Here is a 19,134-nt window from a genome sequence, read left to right as displayed (position 1 = left end):
GACGGGGTTGAATCCCCAAAACAAAAAAAAAAAAAAAAAAAAAAAAAAAAAAACCAAAAAACCGACAACAACAAAAAAAGAATTTTTGCTTTGCTTGCATATAAGTAAGACAACTAACTTATAAATAGAAACTTCTGCTTTTTTCTGTCTTTCATATTTGTCAAAACCACAAGTTCACTTTGGAAAGTTTGAATGTCTCTCTCTAACGTTTGACACAGTTTACTAGATTTGTAGCCTCACAATTTCACATTCTTTGACCTCCATTGAACTTTAAAGCAAAATCAGACCAGGACTGGGATGTAGCTCAATAGCTAAGTGTGCCCCAGCACTGAAAAAAAAAGTCAATAACTTTGCTACTTTTGAGTGGTATGAAGTGCCTTTTCCTAACTGAAAAACAGTGAATACAGAAATGTACATGGATTGTGAGCAGGCTGGATCTGGGTAGTTGTGCATGTGTTCAGACAGTGCTGCTGCTCCCTTATTCATTCTTCTAGTTTTCATTATTCTTCTAAACTAAGATTGGACTTAGTAGCAAAGACAAGTTTTCCTTCTGGAAGACATGGCAGTGTCTTCCCTGCAGCATGCATCCAAGTCCTCATTCTCTCAGTTTCAGACGTTGTCAAGGTCAAGGCAATTAGTACATCTAATATCTGTCGATAACTTGCCAATACATGTGGCATTTCTTTTTCATTTTAGGTGACCTCCGGGGGAACAGAAAGCATCCTGATGGCCTGCAAAGCTTATCGGGACCTGGCGTTAGATAAGGGGATCAAAACTCCTGAAATGTATGTATGACTGTTTCCCCCTTTGAGGTTGTCCATATGGGGTACTGCTGTGTGGAACTGAGCCTGATAATCTGTTTGCCTGCTTCTCTTCCTTAGCCCTTGCTATTCTCCTCCTGCCCTGGTCCCTCTGCCCTTCTTAATCTTTCACTTCAGCAGAGTTCTAGTGGATAGGCCAGTTATCCTTATGGACCATTTCCAACCCTGCAAATTTATATATAGTGTGTATTACAAGCAAAAATGAGATTCTCTTTCCAAAAGCGACAGAGTTAGAGGACTATGTTATGTCTTTGAGTCTTGTGATTTAATTTAATTTAATTTTTTTCTTTTTCTTTTTTGATTCTTTGGACAGGGACTTACTATGTAGTTCAGGTGGGGCTTGAACTCAGAGCAATCTGCCTGCCTCAGTCTCTTGATTGCTGGGATTTTAGGTATGCACCACCATGCCTGGCTTGTGATTTAAAAAAATATATATTATAAGTATTTTGGAGCCTAAGGGAAAGTGTAGTTGTCTTTGGTTTAGTGAATTTCTTAATATTGTATGCTGCATTGGGGTGCTCCCTGGGAAACTTTCAGTCTGAGGGCTGTTTGAAGGGGGGAATATTTAAAAAATCTCTTTGAGACTTGTCCTTGTTGCTTCCTATGGGCATAATTTTGGTGGCTGGTTGCATTTTCTTCTCTAGACTGTTTCCTGTACAGTGTGCTTATACTATACCTTTTGGGTTAATGTTTTCTACAGCAGTCAATGACTAAGATGTTGTAATTGCTTGTGGCCTCAGGCTGTGACTCATACTTCTCCTATGAGAAGAAATCAATCTACCGTTTTTTGCTTCCTATATAAATGGTGCTTGGAGCTCACAATAGATTTTTTTCCCTCCTATAAAAAGAACAGAATAATTTAGAGGGTGGAGTAATTGGGGGAAGTATGAAGGCAAGTATGTACCTGTGACACTGTTTCCTCTTTCCACACTATTTGAAATACTGCTTCTAAGTGTGTAGCAGAAATGTAGATTTTAGTTTCTCATAGACTTTTGATCTTTCAGAGTAGGAGGGCCCATTGACCTGATGCCTGAGTGCTGTGTTAATAGTCCTGCCAAAAGCCCCACATTCCTGTTCGAACACGTATTATGTTGGAAAGTGCTACCTTACACTGCTATGATCCATTTCCTGTCCCTGGGCTTTATCCTGGCAGACCTAATTTATGCTTTGGATCCCTCTAGATTGAATTACTTCTGAGTTCTTGTTCCCAAATGATTTCCTAAATAGTAGGGAGAAGGTTTCTACAGAAAGCTAGCTGGCTTCTTTTTGTTTACAGTTAGAAATGAAAGTGATGTGAACACTTAAAATAATTAGAGGAAAAAATAATCAGAAGTTTACTCCTGAAGGTTTAGATGATCTGCTAACTTTATACTTTCTTGAGCCCACTTTTGGTCTGAGTTCATTATTTTCCTCTTCCCCATCATCTAGGGTGGTTCCCAAAAGTGCCCATGCTGCCTTTGACAAAGCAGGCAGTTATTTTGGGATGAAGGTGGTGCGAGTCCCACTGAACAAGATGATGGAGGTGGATGTGCGGGTAGGTTCTCTGGAGGCAGAGAGATGGAACGTGTGCCACATTGACTACCTTTCCCGTCCCCCGTGGGTGTGCTCCAGTGCCTTGGGCTGTAGTAGCCAGATCATGTAGCCCCCAACTTGGGATGCTGAAGATCTGTTTTTACTTTCAATAGCATCGTCCCCCCCATTTATAAAATGAGCATTAATGAACTTGCTCTAAGATTCAACTGTGGTTTTGATTGACCTGAATCAATATCATTGTTATAATGGTAATTGTTTTTACACCTCACATTTTTGCAGAAGAACTTGGTAATTTCAGAGTGTTACCAGAATCACTTGAACATTAAGACAGTCCCTGGAGGTTGTCAGTACTGTTAACATCATTGCATTTCACAGATGAGGTTGAGCCATTCACTTAGGGTCTCAGTGCCAGTCGGCTGAGTCTTATATTTGTTTCTTGCCACTTAGGTCAGTAGTGCCACCCACCCCCCGCCCAGTGGTTGTATTATGCTTATTTTGTGGTCTCTGTTTTCACAAATGAGCCTGTCTGGAACATCTGTGTCCTGCCCCATGGTGAGGCTGTCTTCTCCTAGGCTTCTGTGATGCAGTGGACCTGGAACTCTTAAATTAGTGGCCCTGACTGCTCTCAGGCAGCAGAAGTGAATAACTGTGACCTAGATGCTCATTTTTCTCCTTTGAACTTAAATCCCTAGGCCATGAGAAGAGCCATCTCCAAGAACACTGCTATGCTCGTCTGTTCTGCGCCGCAGTTTCCTCACGGTGTGATAGACCCGATCCCAGAAGTGGCCAAGGTAATGAGACAATTGGGCCACTGTGGCAGTCAGAATGAGATTTTAAAATCGAATTTAATAGTGCAGTACCTGGCAAATAGATACAGTTTTGAATTTTAGGTTTAACCTTAGCAGTGATGAATAGCTCTCATCAGCCCTAGGGTAAGCCCTGCAGCTCTGCTTAGAGCCTTTGAAAGTCACTAGCTTGTGCTTTGGGAAAGGGATAATATGAAACTAAGTCTTATCTTGTCTTTTTTTTTTTGGTGTAGGGGATCGAACTTGGGACCTTGTGCTTGCAAGGCAGGTGGCAGAACCACTGAGCCAAATCCCTGGATCCCTAAGTCTTGTCTTTTAACTAGATATTTTGGAATGATACTGACTTTTAGGTTCAGACCAGGAAGAATTGAGCACCTAGGAATGTGCAGGAGACTGCGCAGCACTTCCCCACCCCTTGCAGGGACTCACACAGGACCTTTCCCTCCACTGTGGCTGCCTGCATTGGAGCTCTGCTCACTGCCCACTTGATGGTGCAGGGAATTTGAGGCCATGCACATTTAAATAAACTAGATATTGTAACATAGACGGATTATTTTGAAGGCTAAATACAACTGAAGGATAATCTTTCTTAGGAATGTCAAAAATAGCCAGTTTTTAACACATGGGAGAGATAATAGGTTCAGAGTAGGTTTGTGTTGATAGCCAGCATTTCTTCCATGTCCTGCAAAAGTTTTTATTATAGGGCTGTTAAATGAAATTCTGTTTTGTCCTTTGTTTTTTTGAACTAGATGGCTGTCAAATACAAAATACCTCTTCATGTAGATGCTTGTCTGGGGGGTTTCCTCATTGTCTTTATGGAGAAAGCAGGATACCCACTGGAGATACCGTTCGATTTCCGTGTAGAAGGTGTGACCAGCATTTCGGCCGATACCCATAAGGTGAGCTAAGGAGGAGATAAAATGCTGACAGTCGGTTATTTTAACTGTAGCCCACAAAATAAGTTGGCTATAGCATTAGCTCCTCCAAAGTATAAAATTAAAGCTGGCTTTTTTCTCCCACATCATCGGCTGTTCAAATGATGGGATATAGTGGTATAGTGACAAGGAGGCTCTTAACTTCATCTCATTGGCTGCAAAAATCACCCAGTTATCCTGATGGCGTTTAGCTGGAGCCTGCTAGCCTAAGGTCTTTATGACAAAGTCTCCTAAAGCCTGAGCTTGATGAGGTGGCTGGGGAGAAGTTGAGGATTGATCTTGGAATTCAAAGAGAGCAGCTATTGATACCACTGCTTCTGTGCTGCTGGGGCCCCAAGGCTGTGCTCAGGGATGTTTGGCTTATGGTGTCTGAAATGTCTGTGTCTGCCACCACTGATGGACTGAGATGAAGTCCAGATCATTTGGAAACTATTGACAATATATCCACATGAAATAGTAGTATTTGAAGCTTCAGGAATGTGTGCCTTCTTTTGTTTTTGAGATACTGGGCATTGAACACAGGTCCTTTGCATGGACCTGTATCCCCAGCCCATTTTTCATTTTGTGACAGGGGGTCTCTAGGTTGCTTAGACTAGGCTTGAATTTGTGATCCTCTTGCCTCAGCCTCTCAGAGCACTGGGATCACAGATATCACTATCATGCTTGGCTATGCGCACCTTGTTTGATTGTTTTTCATAATTTCTTTTGAGCTAGAGCCAAGACTTGTTTTTTAAACACTAAATGATCTGCAGTAAATTTTTATTCAGAATCTATTTTGCCTTACCACCCAGATACTTCCTGTGTTCTTTTCCCTTAACCATTATGTCTGTATGGGTCTAGGAATGAAATTAGAGTTCATGTTAGCTTCAGTTAGAGTTAATTAGGAAGTCCCATTTTCTGTGAGGAAACCAACTGCACAGTTTATCTTCATGATGAAGTTGTCTTTGGATTCTGAGCACCATAATATTCTTACGAAGATATGTAATACTGAGCAGAAAAGATAGGAGAGGGTCACACTGTGATGTTAGTTGCTCCAAGTGGCTTGGATTCCATTCTTGCCAGGCTTGCAGATTTTCCACCCTGATTTACCACCCCGAGAAAGATTTTAAATAAGGAAAACCTCATGTTGGAAGAGAGAGGAAAGAAAACATTACTGAGCAAGATGCCATTCTTCCCTGGGCCTCAGTCTCCTAACCCATGAAAGAGAATCTAAACTCTATCCCTTAAGTTCCTTAACGTGAGTGGAAAACATCACCATGATCTAATAAGTAAATGGCACGCTCTGGGCCAGGGTCTGCCAGACAGAGCCACATTCTCACCTGTTTGCTTCTCTCCCAGTATGGCTACGCCCCTAAAGGCTCGTCAGTGGTGTTGTACAGTGACAAGAAATACAGGAAGTACCAGTTCTTCATTGGCACAGATTGGCAGGGAGGCATCTATGCTTCCCCAAGCATTGCAGGCTCACGGCCTGGTGGCATCATTGCAGCCTGTTGGGCCACCTTGATGCACTTTGGTGAGAACGGCTACGTTGAAGCCACCAAACAGATCATCAAAACTGCTCGCTTCCTCCGATCTGAGTATGTATGGAACACAGGTTCTGTTTTGCCTCTTGCCTTTTCCACTAGTCAGCCTTTCAAGGCATGTGCTTCACTGCATGCGTATAACCCTAACCCGTTTGCTACCACCTGAGAGACCAAGGGTTTAGGACAGTGCCTTAGGAGTTGGTGTCAGCAGGAAGAGAAAGTTCCCTTCTCTGCAGGAGACAGGAGTTGGGTAGATGGGAAGAAGCCAGTGGTTCTGATTTTGTTAGGTCTGGTTGGGGTTTGGATCTTGGGATATTTCTAATGTCTGTCCGTCTTAGCCTACTTAGTGTTGAAGTTGAGAAGACTAAAACCTCAGAAAGCTAGATTGGTTTTAAGGAAGGTTAGATTTGGATTAAAGGGATGTTGACCAGATGTGGCTGAATTTCCTTTCTGTTTGTGTTTTCAGACTGGAAAATATCAAAGGCATCTTCATCTTCGGGGATCCTCAGTTGTCAGTCATTTCTCTGGGCTCCCGTGATTTTGACATCTACCGGCTGTCTAACATGATGACTGCTAAGGGGTGGTACTTGAACCAGTTGCAGTTCCCACCCAGGTATGCTTGAAGGAGCCCCTGTCTTCCCTCTGTCCATGGCTTTGCAGAACATGGGGAGCAAGGTAACCTGATGCACAGAGTTTAACTGGTAGGACCCAGCTATTCAGTAGCAACTGTATTTGTAAAGTTTCTTTCTGGCCACCTAGAATAATTAGATGTAAAGAGCAAGACCATTAGAACCTCTGGGAGAATGAAGTGCCAGTCTCCTGACATCAGTGCTTATTTATAAGATTTCATCCCCATTCTCTATCTTCTGTAACTCTCCAGTCATTTTCTTTCTTTCTTGTCTTCTTTTTCTTTTTCTTTTTTTTTGGTACCTGGGTCCTTGTGCTTTCGAGGCAGGCAGCAGAACCACTGAGCTAGATCCCCAGCCCTCTCCAGTCCATTTTCTACACAGCCATCCAACTGCTTATATTGCAAAACCCTCAAGAGAAGGCTGGGCGTGGTGGCGCACTCCTGTAATCCCAGCACTTGGGAAGCTGAGGCAATAGGATCGCTGTGAGTTCGAGGCCAACCTGGGCTATATAGGGTCTCAAAGACACAAAACAAAACAAAACAAAAAACCTTCAAGAGGGTGCCTGAGGATTCAGGCCTGCTGTTGGGTTTTTTCAGTATGCTTTTCTAACTGAATCTTCTAAATCCTCCACTCCAGCAGAGTGGGCCAGTTCAGCATCTCTTATGTAACAACTTACCTTTGCATAGATTGCTGCTATTGCCAGCCCCATCTGGACTTTGCCTTACCCTCTTCACAATTCTCTATACTCCATCTTCTCCCCAGGGCAAATTTGTTTCTTCATTGCCTTCAAGTCCTTCAAGGCCCCAGCCACATGGCTCTTTCTCCATGAGGGCTTATTATCTAAGATAAAAGCATCCAATTGGTGGTCACATGGTTGAAGGAATTGTGATTGGCAGTTATGAGAGGCGGGACACAAAATAAGTCAGCGGTGTTCATTCTCTTAGGGTGGTTCCTGATCATGCTGAGAATCCTGATACCTGCCCATGCGTGGCAAAACCAGTATTGGAGAGCCCTGATTCCAAGAACTGGATCAGTAGAGATAATCTGAAGAGGCAGCCAGTAAATTGGGGACTGCTTTATTTTAAACACTTTTTCTGTTTTCAGGCTTCATCTCTCTTTCTTCTTCCATAGTATTCATATCTGTATCACATTAGTACATACCCGGAAGCGAGTTGCAATCCAGTTCTTAAAGGACGTCCGTGAATCTGTCACCCAAATCATGAAGAACTGTAAAGCAAAGGTCACAGGAATGGTAAAGACACTTGGAGATTTTTTCCCCCTTTAAGTGTTGGTGTGGGAGTTTGAAAGAATCAGACAATTTGGAGGTTGTTCTTGCCTGAGCCCATTATCTACAAACCTCTCCCTTTGTTAATTTATTGTTGCCACTGACCCCTGCCTCACCCATCCCTAGAGTTGATGGGCATGTCAGATGAGATCTCTTTAAAGCACCTGATAAATCTGAAACTGCTGTCCAAAAGTAGGTGGTAGTGTCCATTTGAAAAGAAATTTTTGACAGAAAAGACTATAAATGTATTTTTTCTGGATTTTTTTCCCAGCAAATTTCATAGAGTAGTTCCTTTATATAGAAAGGCAGACTGCAAAGTACCTGTGAAAACTGCTGTGCCAGCTGTTTTTCCTAATAGAATAAGACCTGGAGTGGGGAGAGGGCAGGGGTACTTAGCGTTGCACTTAGAAAGGTAGGACTGGGGAAGGAGGGGATCACAAGCACAGCTTTGTCCCTGTTTCTGTTCTTATCATCACTAATGTATCCTTGGTTGGCTTTGTAGGGTGCCATCTATGGCATGTCCCAGGCAATCATTGACAGGAACCTGGTTGCGGAAATCTCCTCAGTCTTCTTGGACAGCTTGTACAGTACGGATGCTGTAACCCAGGGCAGCCAGATGAATGGTTCTCCAAAACCTCGCTGAGCTTGGGCCTTTTCTAGGCCATCCCAGAGGGCTCCTGGCTTCAGAAGGTTCTCCGGGTATGGAACAGGCCACCCACAACTTCGACATCTGGTCTTGCTCCATAGAGCACGAAGATAGGCCATGTGACAGCTTGAGCCTCAGGATTCTTGTTTCTCCTTTTGTTACCTTTTGTGGTTTTAAATTTGAAGGCCTTGAAGGATTCTACTGCATTATGAACCTGCCCTTGTTATAAATGTAGTGGTAGGAATTGTTTTAACCATTTCCTTATCTAACTTCTCTTGTTTTTTTCTTCACTTCATCATTGTGTGGTGGCTCTGACATGTAGGGAAGCTATGAGATCCCAGAGGGTTTGTTACCCAAGCAGAGGCTTTAGCTAACAAAGTGGAAGGCATTTATGTAACATTTCCCTGAGTGGGTCTTTGGTGCATCGTAGGTGGGAAGCTTTTTCAGCCCTGTGCTTAGATTAGGACAGTTGTCTCTCTTAGAGTCACTTTTACTGAAACTTGCTGTGTTTTTCCAGGACACAGGTTGTCCATGTTGTACCCTGTGATGTGGAGGAGCGTGTCTACTCAGTAGCCCATGGCAGGGTTTGTAGTGCTTCAGTGGTCCTCATCTGTCCGTGCTTGCAGGCCCCATTTGATACTCAGTTGGAGTGTTTATTGGAAATGATGTTCCCATTACCTTGTTGTTTCATGGATAGGACGAGAATGTGGTTTGCAGAGGATCTAGGACTTTCTGGCTATGGTGCTGCCTCCTTGAATTGGCAGTGGCCGGAGTAGAGCACACCAAGCCCTCTCCTGGACCTACGATGAACAGACACCAGACCCTTTTCTGTACTTCCTGAACGTCAGCTTAGGTGACCACCCAGTTTCAAGTATGTGTCACCAGAGTTGGCGGTGGTCCTCTGCTCCCCATTGCCTTAACTCGTGTGATGAGAGTATGTTCGCTGAAGGAAGAGCTCAGAGCACCTCCACAAGTTGCCTTGACTTAGCCTGGGTGGGTGTGAGGAGAGTGCAGGGAACATTTTCCCTCCATTTGTGTGTTCTTCCTGCCCATTCTCCTTTGCTCAGTTTCCAAAGGTACTTTGGCAGGTTAGCCTCAGGTACTGGCCACACCTCAGTCCTAGCTAAAAGGGAGCAGTGTAGGATTAGATAAACATCTGGGAATGGATAGTACGGCGGTGAGCAGACATTATATGGCCCTGGGCCTGGGATTCCTTTGTAAGACTAGTTGCTCAGGGTGGTGCAGGGGCAGGACAAAATCCTGCACCCACTTCCTACTCTCTTCTTCATTTCTGGGGGCCTTGATCTAGGCTGAGCCACCGTTGCTCTCTAGTGACATTCCACGTGCCTTTCTCCACTAATAGTGAGCTCTTCCTGGTCTGGACCTTGGGGAAGCGGACCAGACTTTGAGGTTTCTGTGTGGGTTGGAGGGAACTTAGAACAAGTGAAGAGGAACTTTGCTCTGCTCCCCTGCCTTTCTCAGGGACTCCTGAACATGCAGCCTCTGCAGATGCTGTCATCTGGCCCCCTCGTGGGAGCCGCAGCCACCAGACTTTCCTCCAGGCTCCTAGCGTGTCTGCTGGGAGTTTCTTTAGCACTGTACTTCTTAGGCAGTAACTGACCATCACTGCAGAGCTCGTGTGGTACGTACGTGCCGTGTGCATCCCTGTGTTCAGCCGTGGTCGATGTATGTGTGTGTCAGGGAGAAGCTGAGACCTTTAGGACACGGGAATCATATGCTTCCTTCAGTTGCTGGACTGTTGGAAGAGACCTAGAGAACCAGAGCCACCAGCAGGCACCAGAATGGCTACTGGCTGCTAAAATAGAAGCCTGTGCCCTACAGCCTCCTCAGGACCAGACCCTGAGCACCTCACTTCCTCTGTCCTGTGACTGCATTAGTGCCAGGGGCTGATGGTGTTTTCAAAGGGACCTACAGTAGCCACTTTAATTTCTGATTGAGAGTCTTAGTTTGATTTAATGCATTTTTAGCCTTTTCATTTTATGTGTATTTGTGTGTGAAAGCACAGAATACCTGTTGTGACAAATAGGTAGGGTTCTTAATGGTATGATGTTGCTAGCAGATGTCGGATTGACTTCTGCACCCCATTTTATACTTGGAAGATGGTACTTGCCTCTTTTAAATCTTTTCTCTTAACTTCCTCCTCCCCATCTGCATGCTCCTTTCCTATTTGCAGCAATAATCTCTTTTAAAGCAATTAAATAAATGTCCCTAACTGTACTTACAGTGGATGGTTGCATTCATTTGCTTGGGCTGCCTATGAGATCGCCCCCTGCTGGGAGAATTGTTGCATTTGACCATTGATGCTAGGGCTGATGGACCCAAGCCGTCTTCAGTCCCGCTCATTTCCAGCACGTCGGTAGGTAGCTGATCACTCTCTACACCAGGAGTGCTCATTGTGGCTAGACTGGAATTCAGGGCGTTAGTTCCCCAGAAAAGGGATCCTGTCTTTCTTTTCCTGCCATCCTATGCTTGTAATTTACGACAGATTAAGCCATCTGGGTAGTCTTTATCCAGCCTGGCCTGTGGCTCTGTCTCTACTGACTTCAAGCCCAGCATTTGAGTGGGGCCTGGTAGAGCTGCTCAGATGATCTTCACATGCATAACTGCTGGGCATCTTGTTTTATTCTGAGTAAGAAAGCCAAGGTTCCCCACACGGTTGTTCAGGATCTGAGAGCTGAGAAGCTATGATGAAGGTAACCTGCTTTACATTCTGGCTTTCAGCCCTTTCAGGCTTTGCTAGAAAGTAGGCAGGGAATGCTGTCTTTGCTTTGTTTCCTGCCAGATGGCTTGGTGCCCTGAGCACCTGCACACCCTGAGAAAGAAAGGCCAGCATGTGCTTGCACTGGGAGGCTGGGCTGACCTGACAGGTAGCATTTGGGGTGCTAGTGGCTCCACCTCTGCTGTAGGCCCCTTTGCCTTCTCTGTGGGCTCTGGGCAGCACTGAGCAGTGTTTAGCTGGACCCACCTTGATAGAAATAATGACGGAGACCTAATTTGACAGCCACCAGTTCTAACCCAGGTGGGCAAAAGTCAGGCTTGGATGACCTTTTCTTGCTTTGAAGCCTTAATGGCCTTACTTCCACTAAGGCTTTGTCCTTGTCATAATCTCTTCTCTGCTTAATGTCCTCCCCAATAATTGCATTTATTTGGGTTAATTTTAGAATAAAGCTATTTATTTTTTAAAAAGTGTCACCCCTATCTTTTTCCCACATAAAGGTGTCTCATACAAATGACAAGGCTGGCATTTTTCACTGATTCATGGTAAGCAGCAGAGGCAGGGAGGCACCATGACAGAATAGTTCTTACCTCCAGGTCTGGTGTCTTCTGTTCTCAGTTTTTAGATCAGAGCACACTTAGAACAATTCAGGTTAGAAGTGGAGCAGGTGAGAGAGCAGAGTCTTACTGGACCTGACATTAAGCTCTGTAGAAAAATTGCCATCGACCTTAAGTATTGATTATCTTTTACCAGCATATGGGCCAGGCTGGGGTCCTGCCAGTCCTCTTGACAGTGTGCTTACTTCTCAACCATCAACCTCTGCCTCTTTTTTAAGGCCTTTGAGGGATCACCTCAGCCCAGCTGGCTGGGTTGTGACCTTGCAAGATGCGTGCTCCATGTGAGCCATTGCAAGTCACCTCCGGGCCCAGGCAGGGCTTTGGGCTAACGGTCACTGGTGAGAGCTGCTGGGAGAGGGGCTTCTTGTCTGCCTCGGGATGTGTGAGGTAGCATGTGTGTGGCAGCGGGGACTGCTGTAGGGAAGGCTTCTGTCCCAGAGCTGCTGGTTTAGGCTGAGCTGTGCAATGCAATCTCACTGCTCAGGCGGAATGAAGCCTGCCAGCCCCCTCCTGTGCTTCTGTCCTCTCTGTTTGCACAGAGTAAAAGCAGGTGAGCCCAAGACCTTTGCTAAGATTCTGAGAATGGCAGATACCATTAGGATTAGAAGTCTCCCTTCTGATGTTTAGGCCTGTGTATTGATCAGCGTTCTCCAGAGAAACAGCCAGTACATACGCCAAGGATGAAAGGACTTGTAAGGAATTGGCTCATGGGACTGGTCCCAAGATCTCTCTGTACTTGGCAAGCTGGAGACCCAGGAGAGCTGATGGGTATAGTTCTAGTCCAGGCGCCTGCAGCTTATAGACCCACAAAGTGCGGGTGTCTTAATTTGAATCTGAAGGCTGGAAAAAACTGATAGCTTAGCTCGGGGCAGTGAGGCAAGAGTTTACTTTTCTAGGGAAGGCCAGCCCCTTTGTTCTCTACAGGCCTTCAGCTGATTGGACGAGGTCCACCAACATTAAGGAGGGCACTCTGCTTTGCTAGGTACCGATTCATGTTGATCTCATCCAGAAATAGCCACACTGACACATCCAGAATAATGTTAGACCAAATATCCGGACACTCAGAGCCCAGTCAAATTGACACAAAATTAGTTGTAACTGTGCCAAGTATGGTGGTGCATGCCTATAAACCATGCCCCCTGAAAGAAAAAAGAGAATTGTCACTACCTGAAAAGAATATGGCCCCACACTCCCTTTCATGCCCTGTATGCCTTTCTTTACCTGTGTTTATGGTGCCCCCTCAGCCACCTTTGTCTCTCAAGAATCTTTTTTTTTTGTTTGTTTCTTGATACAGGGTCTTGCTATGTAGTTCAGGTTGGCCTTGAACTCACTATATATCCCAGGGTGGCCTAGAACTTTGTGGCAATCCTCCTGCCTCAGCCTCTCAAGGGCTGGGACTGGAAGGTGTGTGCCACCATACCCAGCTGCTTCTCAGGAATCCTGCTCAGGTCTTTGAGGTATGTAACTCAGAATCTCACTTGTCACACAAATCCCTGGGTTTCTCACCCTGCCATCAGCATTAACTTAATGCATCCTACTAATAGCTAACGGTTTTCCTGTCGGATTCCCAGATGAGCTCCTTCCCTTTCCCCGAGTACCTGGAATAATACCTTGTATAGAGTAAGTGCTTTCATTATTTTTTTTTTTTTTACTTGCTTGATTGGTTTTATTTAGTCACTCAAGAAAGAATAAGTTGTTCACAGAAATACACACTGTTGAAAAGGATGCCACGACTAAGGCTGGGCCATAAAGTGACTCGATCCAGTTGTCCTTTGAGTTGAGCATCTGGCTGTAACCTCAGTCGACAGCTGTACCACTGAATGCGCCTGATCTTGTCTGATTGTACCCCAAACATTCCATTGGAAAATTTATGGGCAGCGTATGTATGCCAAATGAAAGTGCAGTTGCAAATATGCCAAAAAATTGATAATTATTTTCAGACTTTTGAAACCTATCTCAAACACCTGTGTCCAAACAAAGGAAGGCTGCATAATTCCCACTGTTCCCAGGACTGGTTAGCCAGTTTATCAGTTTGTCATAACTTGAACTTACCGTACTGTACATTTCATTTTGTACACTAGTAAGTGCAAATAATTTGACTTTCACCTTGACATGTTTATCCTATTTAAATGAGTAGTCACATTTTTAAAAAATGCTAAACTGGTGAGGAATTTTTCATCTTCGGGTTCCTTGATTCTGCAAATGATGATAGCATTTTGCAATTACCAAAATCTTTTCAGCAGTTTACTCCTGCTTGGCTCCCTCACTTCAAAAAATTAAATGATGTCTCCATAATCAGCATCCTTCCTCTTAAGGAACTTGTGGCTATGATTCCATCCCTAGGGCCTTAGGAAATTCATAGCTTTGATGACGATTTGCATAACATCCTTTTTTTGTCATTGACAATACACAGGTCAGGCTGGTCTTGAACTATCTGAACTCAACGGAGATCCTTCTGCCTCAGCCCACCCCCCACCCCCAGTACTAGGATTACAGGCATGCACTACCACGCCTGGCTCCCATAACATCCATTTTTAAAGCATTCTCACATGAATTTCTTTGATGTAGGGTGGGTGCAGCTCTATTTCATTAAATGTGACTTGCCAGCAGCAAATGCATCATCTATTCATTTATAAATCCCTCTTTTTTTTTTTGAGACAGGGTCTGTGTAACCCAGGCTGGCCTTGAATTTGTGGCAATTCTCCCAAGTGCTGAGATTGTAAGCATGCACCACCACAGCTAGTTTAAATCCCTCTTTTTTACCAACCCTCACAGGGTACCACTATGGCTATACCACATATATTGACAAAGTTTGAAGAAAAATCAGTTATTTTTACTGCTTCATACAAATAAAGAGATACAGCTGTATATTTATTATTTATATATATTTCTATATTTATTATTTTTTTTTTGGTACTGGAGATTGAACTCGGGTCCTTGTACTTGCAAGGCAGGCAGTGGAACCATTGAGCTAAATCCCTGGTCCCTAGCTGTGTCTTTTAATGGCACCAAAGTCATTTCTTCAGTGACATATTCATAATCAATACTGCTAACTGAAAACGGCAAGTTGAATCATGTCTGTCACATCAGCACTTTCGACTGTTACCAAAGAACAAAGTTTCAAATTAGCAGCTTCACTCTTCAATCTTTTTCAGTAGATTTCCCCATTTCCTCATTTCACCTGGCTGTAGTCTGGTGAGACAGACTGATTTAGAATAAGCATGGTGCCTTGCTTCTCCTGACAACAAAGCACTCCTGTTTTTCATTGATCTCTTCCATCTATTTTTCTTTTTTTGGGTTCTGTTTTCTTTTGAGATGATGAAGCCACGCTTCCTGAGGATGACGGCAGGACGAAGCTTCGGTGGCACTCACCCGGGGCCAGGCTTCGAGGGCACTAATGTGAAGTGCTATCATTGAAATGCCTGTGGGCCAGAGTGTAGCTCAGTAGCAGAGTGCTTGCCTAGCATGTGCAAGGCCCCGGGTCCAGTCCTCAGTAGTGAGCGTGCATGCACCCACCCACACAAGGCTAATTGACTAAACTGACCTGTGGGAAAGAAGTTTCTAGAGCTTGAGACCTTGATACACTCGTTTTATTGGTGACATAAAAGCACAGGTTTCTGAGACATTGGGTGGGATTCGCGTTAGGGTCCTGGGTTCTAAGATAGGACCTTCACCCTTCACAGATGTTTGGGAAATGAGTTAGAGAGCAAGACCCAGCCAGGAAAGAACACCATTCAGGATGCCAGGAAGTTGCAAAGAAAGGAAAAGCTTATTCAAAGCGTAGAAGTAGCCCCAAGGATGAAGAGAGTGCTCAGGGAAAAGGGCTCAGCTGCTGGCATTGGCAGTGATGATGCTGGCATCTGCAGCAAGGACTTAGCCCTAAATGGAGGCGGCAGGGTCAACACGCGGTTCTGACTCAGTTCCCTCCTTGCCTCCAATTCTGTCACCCCCTTCCCCGGGAATGCAAGGAAAGGTGGGGCCTATGTCATGGACACTGCTACTTGTTCGATGAAGCTGGCCAGGTTTATGTCTCGTTCTGAAAGGCCCGCACATTCATGGGTGCTCAGAGTGATGTGCACCTGAAACAAAAGCAGAAGTTCAGGGCCTGCCGACCAACTTTGCTAAAGAGTGGCAGAGGATCCCTAGCTATTGGGCTCTGCCCCAGGAAAAGCTTCAGAATAGCAGATGATCATTGACAGTAGCTGACCACTGGAATCTACTGGGGACGGTAGCCGGTCACTACTGTGGTGCTCTCTAGGGAAGAGTAGCTGGTTGCCACCATCTGTCCTGGGGTGTATCTACCAACTGGTCTGTATCTGCTACACCTCCCCTTGATGTGACTTCAGATGTCAAGAGCAACCTGAAAACTAAAGGCAAACCCAAAACCACTGCTGACTGCTAACTACTGTCTATTTATAGATAGCTTCTTTTCACATTTTTATAAACAGTCCAGTGGAGCTCCTGGCACATGGCAGTCATGTAATGACCATTACTCAGTTCACTGAGCAGACAGTCTGTTTGCTATGCACAGATATTCTGAGTTCCCAGTTCTTATTTCATTCTTCCTTCTGGAAAGATAGCCATTTAGAGCTATTAACAATGAATAAGTATGTCCTATTCCCACAGCATTGCCTGTCTTGGCTTTTGACTTTTTAGTGTCTACCTTAAGGCCACATATCTCAGTGTTTTAATTTGCATTTCCTTAGTTTGTAGTGAGACTGCCAGGCTGGGAGGGGTGTTTATGTTGGGTCGAAGGAGATGAACCGAATGAACAGGTGAGGCAGGCCCACGGCAGAGCCTTATGAGTAAGTCGGCATTCTCAGAACTGGCCTGGGGCAGAGCACAAGAGCGCACCTGGCCCCACTCACCTTGTTGTACACGTTAAACCATTCGGGATGGTGGTCCAGCTTCTCGGCCTGCAGGGCCACTCTGGTCATGAAGCCAAAAGCCTGTATGAGTGAAGCAAGACCCAGCTGAGTGTTCTGAGGAAGAGATGCCCGGGTACCTTTTTATGGCCACTATAAGCTCCAGGTGCAGGACGATAGACTTCCTTCCTCTAGGCACAGTCCCTGTCTCTGGTCCTTTCCCCTGGGAACTTCCTGTCCCAAGGCTTGAGTTAGAGGCTGTCTCTCTAGCAGGAAGGATGTCTGGTTACTAGGATCAGCAGCAAGGTGAAGAGCACAGGTCTTTTGGCTATTACAATGTCACTAGATGTACATCTGTTTGCTACGGATGAACTAAGTCCTCTAAAGATTGTTTCTAAAAGTTCCAGGTGGGGAGGGCCCCGGGCCCATCTTCCCGACACTTCGCAGTTATTCAGGGAAGTGAATTTGCCACTGGCATAGCACACAAATAGACCAGATTAGTGTAGTCAGCTGGGGTTGGCCACCAGGACTTGAAGCAGGGGAACAAGTCCACAGGGCATCCTCCACCCCAGGCTGGCATGCTGTTCCCTCCCCTGACATACCCTGTTGAAATCTTTGAAGTGGAACTGCTTGAAGATGGCATCACGGCCTTCCAGCTCGTTCCACCCCACGGCCCTCAGGTTGGGCAGCAGCTGATCCCTCTCCTCAGCACTCAGCCTGTGGGCTTTGCCAGCCTAGAAGAGGAGAAGCATGCGGGCCTCAGGGCATTTCCTTTTATAGGTCAAAACAGGGCCCCAAGCCCTTAGAGTTTAGCCAGCCTGGGTTGCTGAGATAGTCACGTGACCTGTCAAATCAAAGGGCAGTGGGTCTTTAAGCAGTAGACCAGGAGGTCCGATTTGACTTGTTCATCAGTAGGCTTTCAAGTCTTGGGTTTTATACTCCCTTTGGAGAAAGAAAATCCCAAAGAAAGTGTAATGCCAATCACTGGGACAGAAGCCCCACCAAAGCCTCACAGAGGGCCCCAGACTAAAATCAATGAGGAAATAAAAGTAAAATGCAGCCCATATTGAATGTATTACAACCCAATCTCTCACGAGGTGTCACAAGCATCCAGGCTCTGCCTGTGCTCTAGTGTAACCTGTCCACCCCATGCCTGACAGTAACCTTCAGGTGTACGGAAGAGAAACTGAGGCCTCAAGCAGGGAAGTGACCCTTCTGGTGTTCTCTCGCTCACCCCTCATCAGTGGCGCACAGGCAGGTTCTCAGCATGGTCTCTGCATCTGCAACCCCAGGGCAAGGTCAAGGGTTTCAGGTTTCCAGGTGACTGAGCCACACAGCTGTTGATAGCCACTGGCACCACCTCCCCTATGTCCCCAACTGTAGCCACTGCCCCAGCGGCCAGCCCTAGGCTGTTGGACTTTCTGTCTTCTGGTAGGTTAGGGAGCTGGGCAGTAACTGGTCCAAGGGCATCTGGCAGCCCCAGTGCCCCATGCAGTTTGTCTGCAATGCCAGCTGCCCTCAAAGCAGCTGAAAGTGGTGCAGTTCTGGCTGGGTGTGGACCCTCGGAGGAGTCAAGGAAGCAAGGGTCAGTCCTGTCCTGAGGAGATCTAGGTGGAGGTGAAGGAACAGACCCCAGAGCCTGGACTTCAGGATAGAAGCATGGAAGGGTAATGGGGACACTGCTGAATTTGAAACCAGTCAGGTCTGCGAGAGTATACAGAAGGCAAATTGAGTCTTTAGGAAGCAGCCCACAGACTGGATGCCCTGGGCTGTGTAGCAGGTCTGTGGCACCGACCTCTCTTGCCTTGTGGGTAAGAGGTACAAGAACTTATGCCTTACAGATCCTCAAGGGGTGCCCCGGGGACACTTTAGTGAACAGCATGGTATTAAGCAAATGTCATTTGCATTTGTTAAAACACTAGGAGGCCTGTGAGGGCCTGCAGCATGGGGTAGCTGCCCTGTGAAATCGTCTTTCTCTCCTGACAACCAGAGCTCACTCTAAACTGAGGGCTCAGTCCCTCTCCAGTCCGGAGACCTGGTGGCAGCAGAGATCCACACCACCGCCCAACACACGGGTCTCTTTCCAGAGTGGGCCAGTTCCTGAGGCTGCCTGGTCCTTGTATCTAGGCGACCACCTGTCAGCTAAGGCATCAGAAACACTATTTTCTTGGCTCCGAAAGGGGTGGGTGGGTACAGGTGAACTGGGGGTGCGGGGTGGGCTGCATTTTTCTTTTTAGCGTCTTCTAGAGCTCTCCTGTCCCAAGGCCTGGGGCTGATGGACAAACCCTCTGAGCTCTGGGGTCAGAGGGGGAGGGGCCCTGTTAGCTCAGTAAAGCCGGATCAGGCCCAGACCCGCCCCTGGGGGAGTGTGCGGAGGGGTTATTCATTACCCAACCCCCTGTCTTTGGGGCCTCAGTGTCTCTCCCCAAGCCCTCGTTTTCCAAACTCCATTCTGTCCCTAATTGCTCCCAACCACACCCCGGGGCCAGAACTGTTTGCTGAAGCTTCTCGGCCTAGCGGGCCGCAGCTCAGCCAGGAGGAGGGATCCTGAGCCATCAGCGCCCCGCCGAGGACCACGGTCTCCGTGGAGGCGAAGGGGTAAGGTCTAAAACTAAAGCCCAGGGCAGCGTTCGGGTGCAGAGGGTGGGGTTCCAGCCAGACCCTGCACTCAGGTGCAATCCGGAGGGGGCAGTGACCAGCACCCGGGGAGACTCAGGCTTTCGGCCTCCGGTCCTCC

The 19,134-nt window shown here is 46.2% G+C and overlaps 2 protein-coding genes across 3 annotated transcripts in view; one reads left to right on the top strand and one right to left on the bottom strand.

Annotated features, from left to right (window-relative positions):
* Sgpl1 (sphingosine-1-phosphate lyase 1) overlaps positions 1 to 10,222 on the top strand; it is a 43,585-nt gene extending 33,363 nt beyond the window's left edge. The window contains exons 8-15 of one of the 2 annotated variants that reach the window (XM_019204975.2): positions 697 to 785; positions 2,250 to 2,355; positions 3,047 to 3,145; positions 3,910 to 4,059; positions 5,434 to 5,672; positions 6,085 to 6,231; positions 7,352 to 7,499; positions 8,035 to 10,222. In XM_019204975.2, the coding sequence (XP_019060520.1) occupies positions 697 to 785; positions 2,250 to 2,355; positions 3,047 to 3,145; positions 3,910 to 4,059; positions 5,434 to 5,672; positions 6,085 to 6,231; positions 7,352 to 7,499; positions 8,035 to 8,175 (1,119 nt within the window). In that variant the 3' untranslated portion in view covers positions 8,176 to 10,222. The remainder of the gene's footprint in view (positions 1 to 696; positions 786 to 2,249; positions 2,356 to 3,046; positions 3,146 to 3,909; positions 4,060 to 5,433; positions 5,673 to 6,084; positions 6,232 to 7,351; positions 7,500 to 8,034) is intronic. The other variant, XM_019204976.2, reaches the window with a different exon arrangement.
* Positions 10,223 to 14,820: 4,598 nt separating this feature from the next.
* Positions 14,821 to 19,134, bottom strand: part of Pcbd1 (pterin-4 alpha-carbinolamine dehydratase 1) — a 7,791-nt gene continuing 3,477 nt past the window's right edge. Inside the window, exons 2-4 of the mRNA XM_033766331.1 lie at positions 17,000 to 17,131; positions 16,401 to 16,481; positions 14,821 to 15,611 (exon numbers count right to left, since the gene is read on the bottom strand). Coding sequence (XP_033622222.1) covers positions 15,513 to 15,611; positions 16,401 to 16,481; positions 17,000 to 17,131 — 312 coding nt within the window. The 3' untranslated portion in view covers positions 14,821 to 15,512. The remainder of the gene's footprint in view (positions 15,612 to 16,400; positions 16,482 to 16,999; positions 17,132 to 19,134) is intronic.

Source organism: Fukomys damarensis, unplaced genomic scaffold, assembly GCF_012274545.1.
Source record: "Fukomys damarensis isolate Sample0158 unplaced genomic scaffold, DMR_v1.0_HiC HiC_scaffold_20, whole genome shotgun sequence".
Lineage (NCBI taxonomy): Eukaryota > Metazoa > Chordata > Mammalia > Rodentia > Bathyergidae > Fukomys > Fukomys damarensis.
This window is presented reverse-complemented; position numbering and strand designations above follow the sequence as displayed.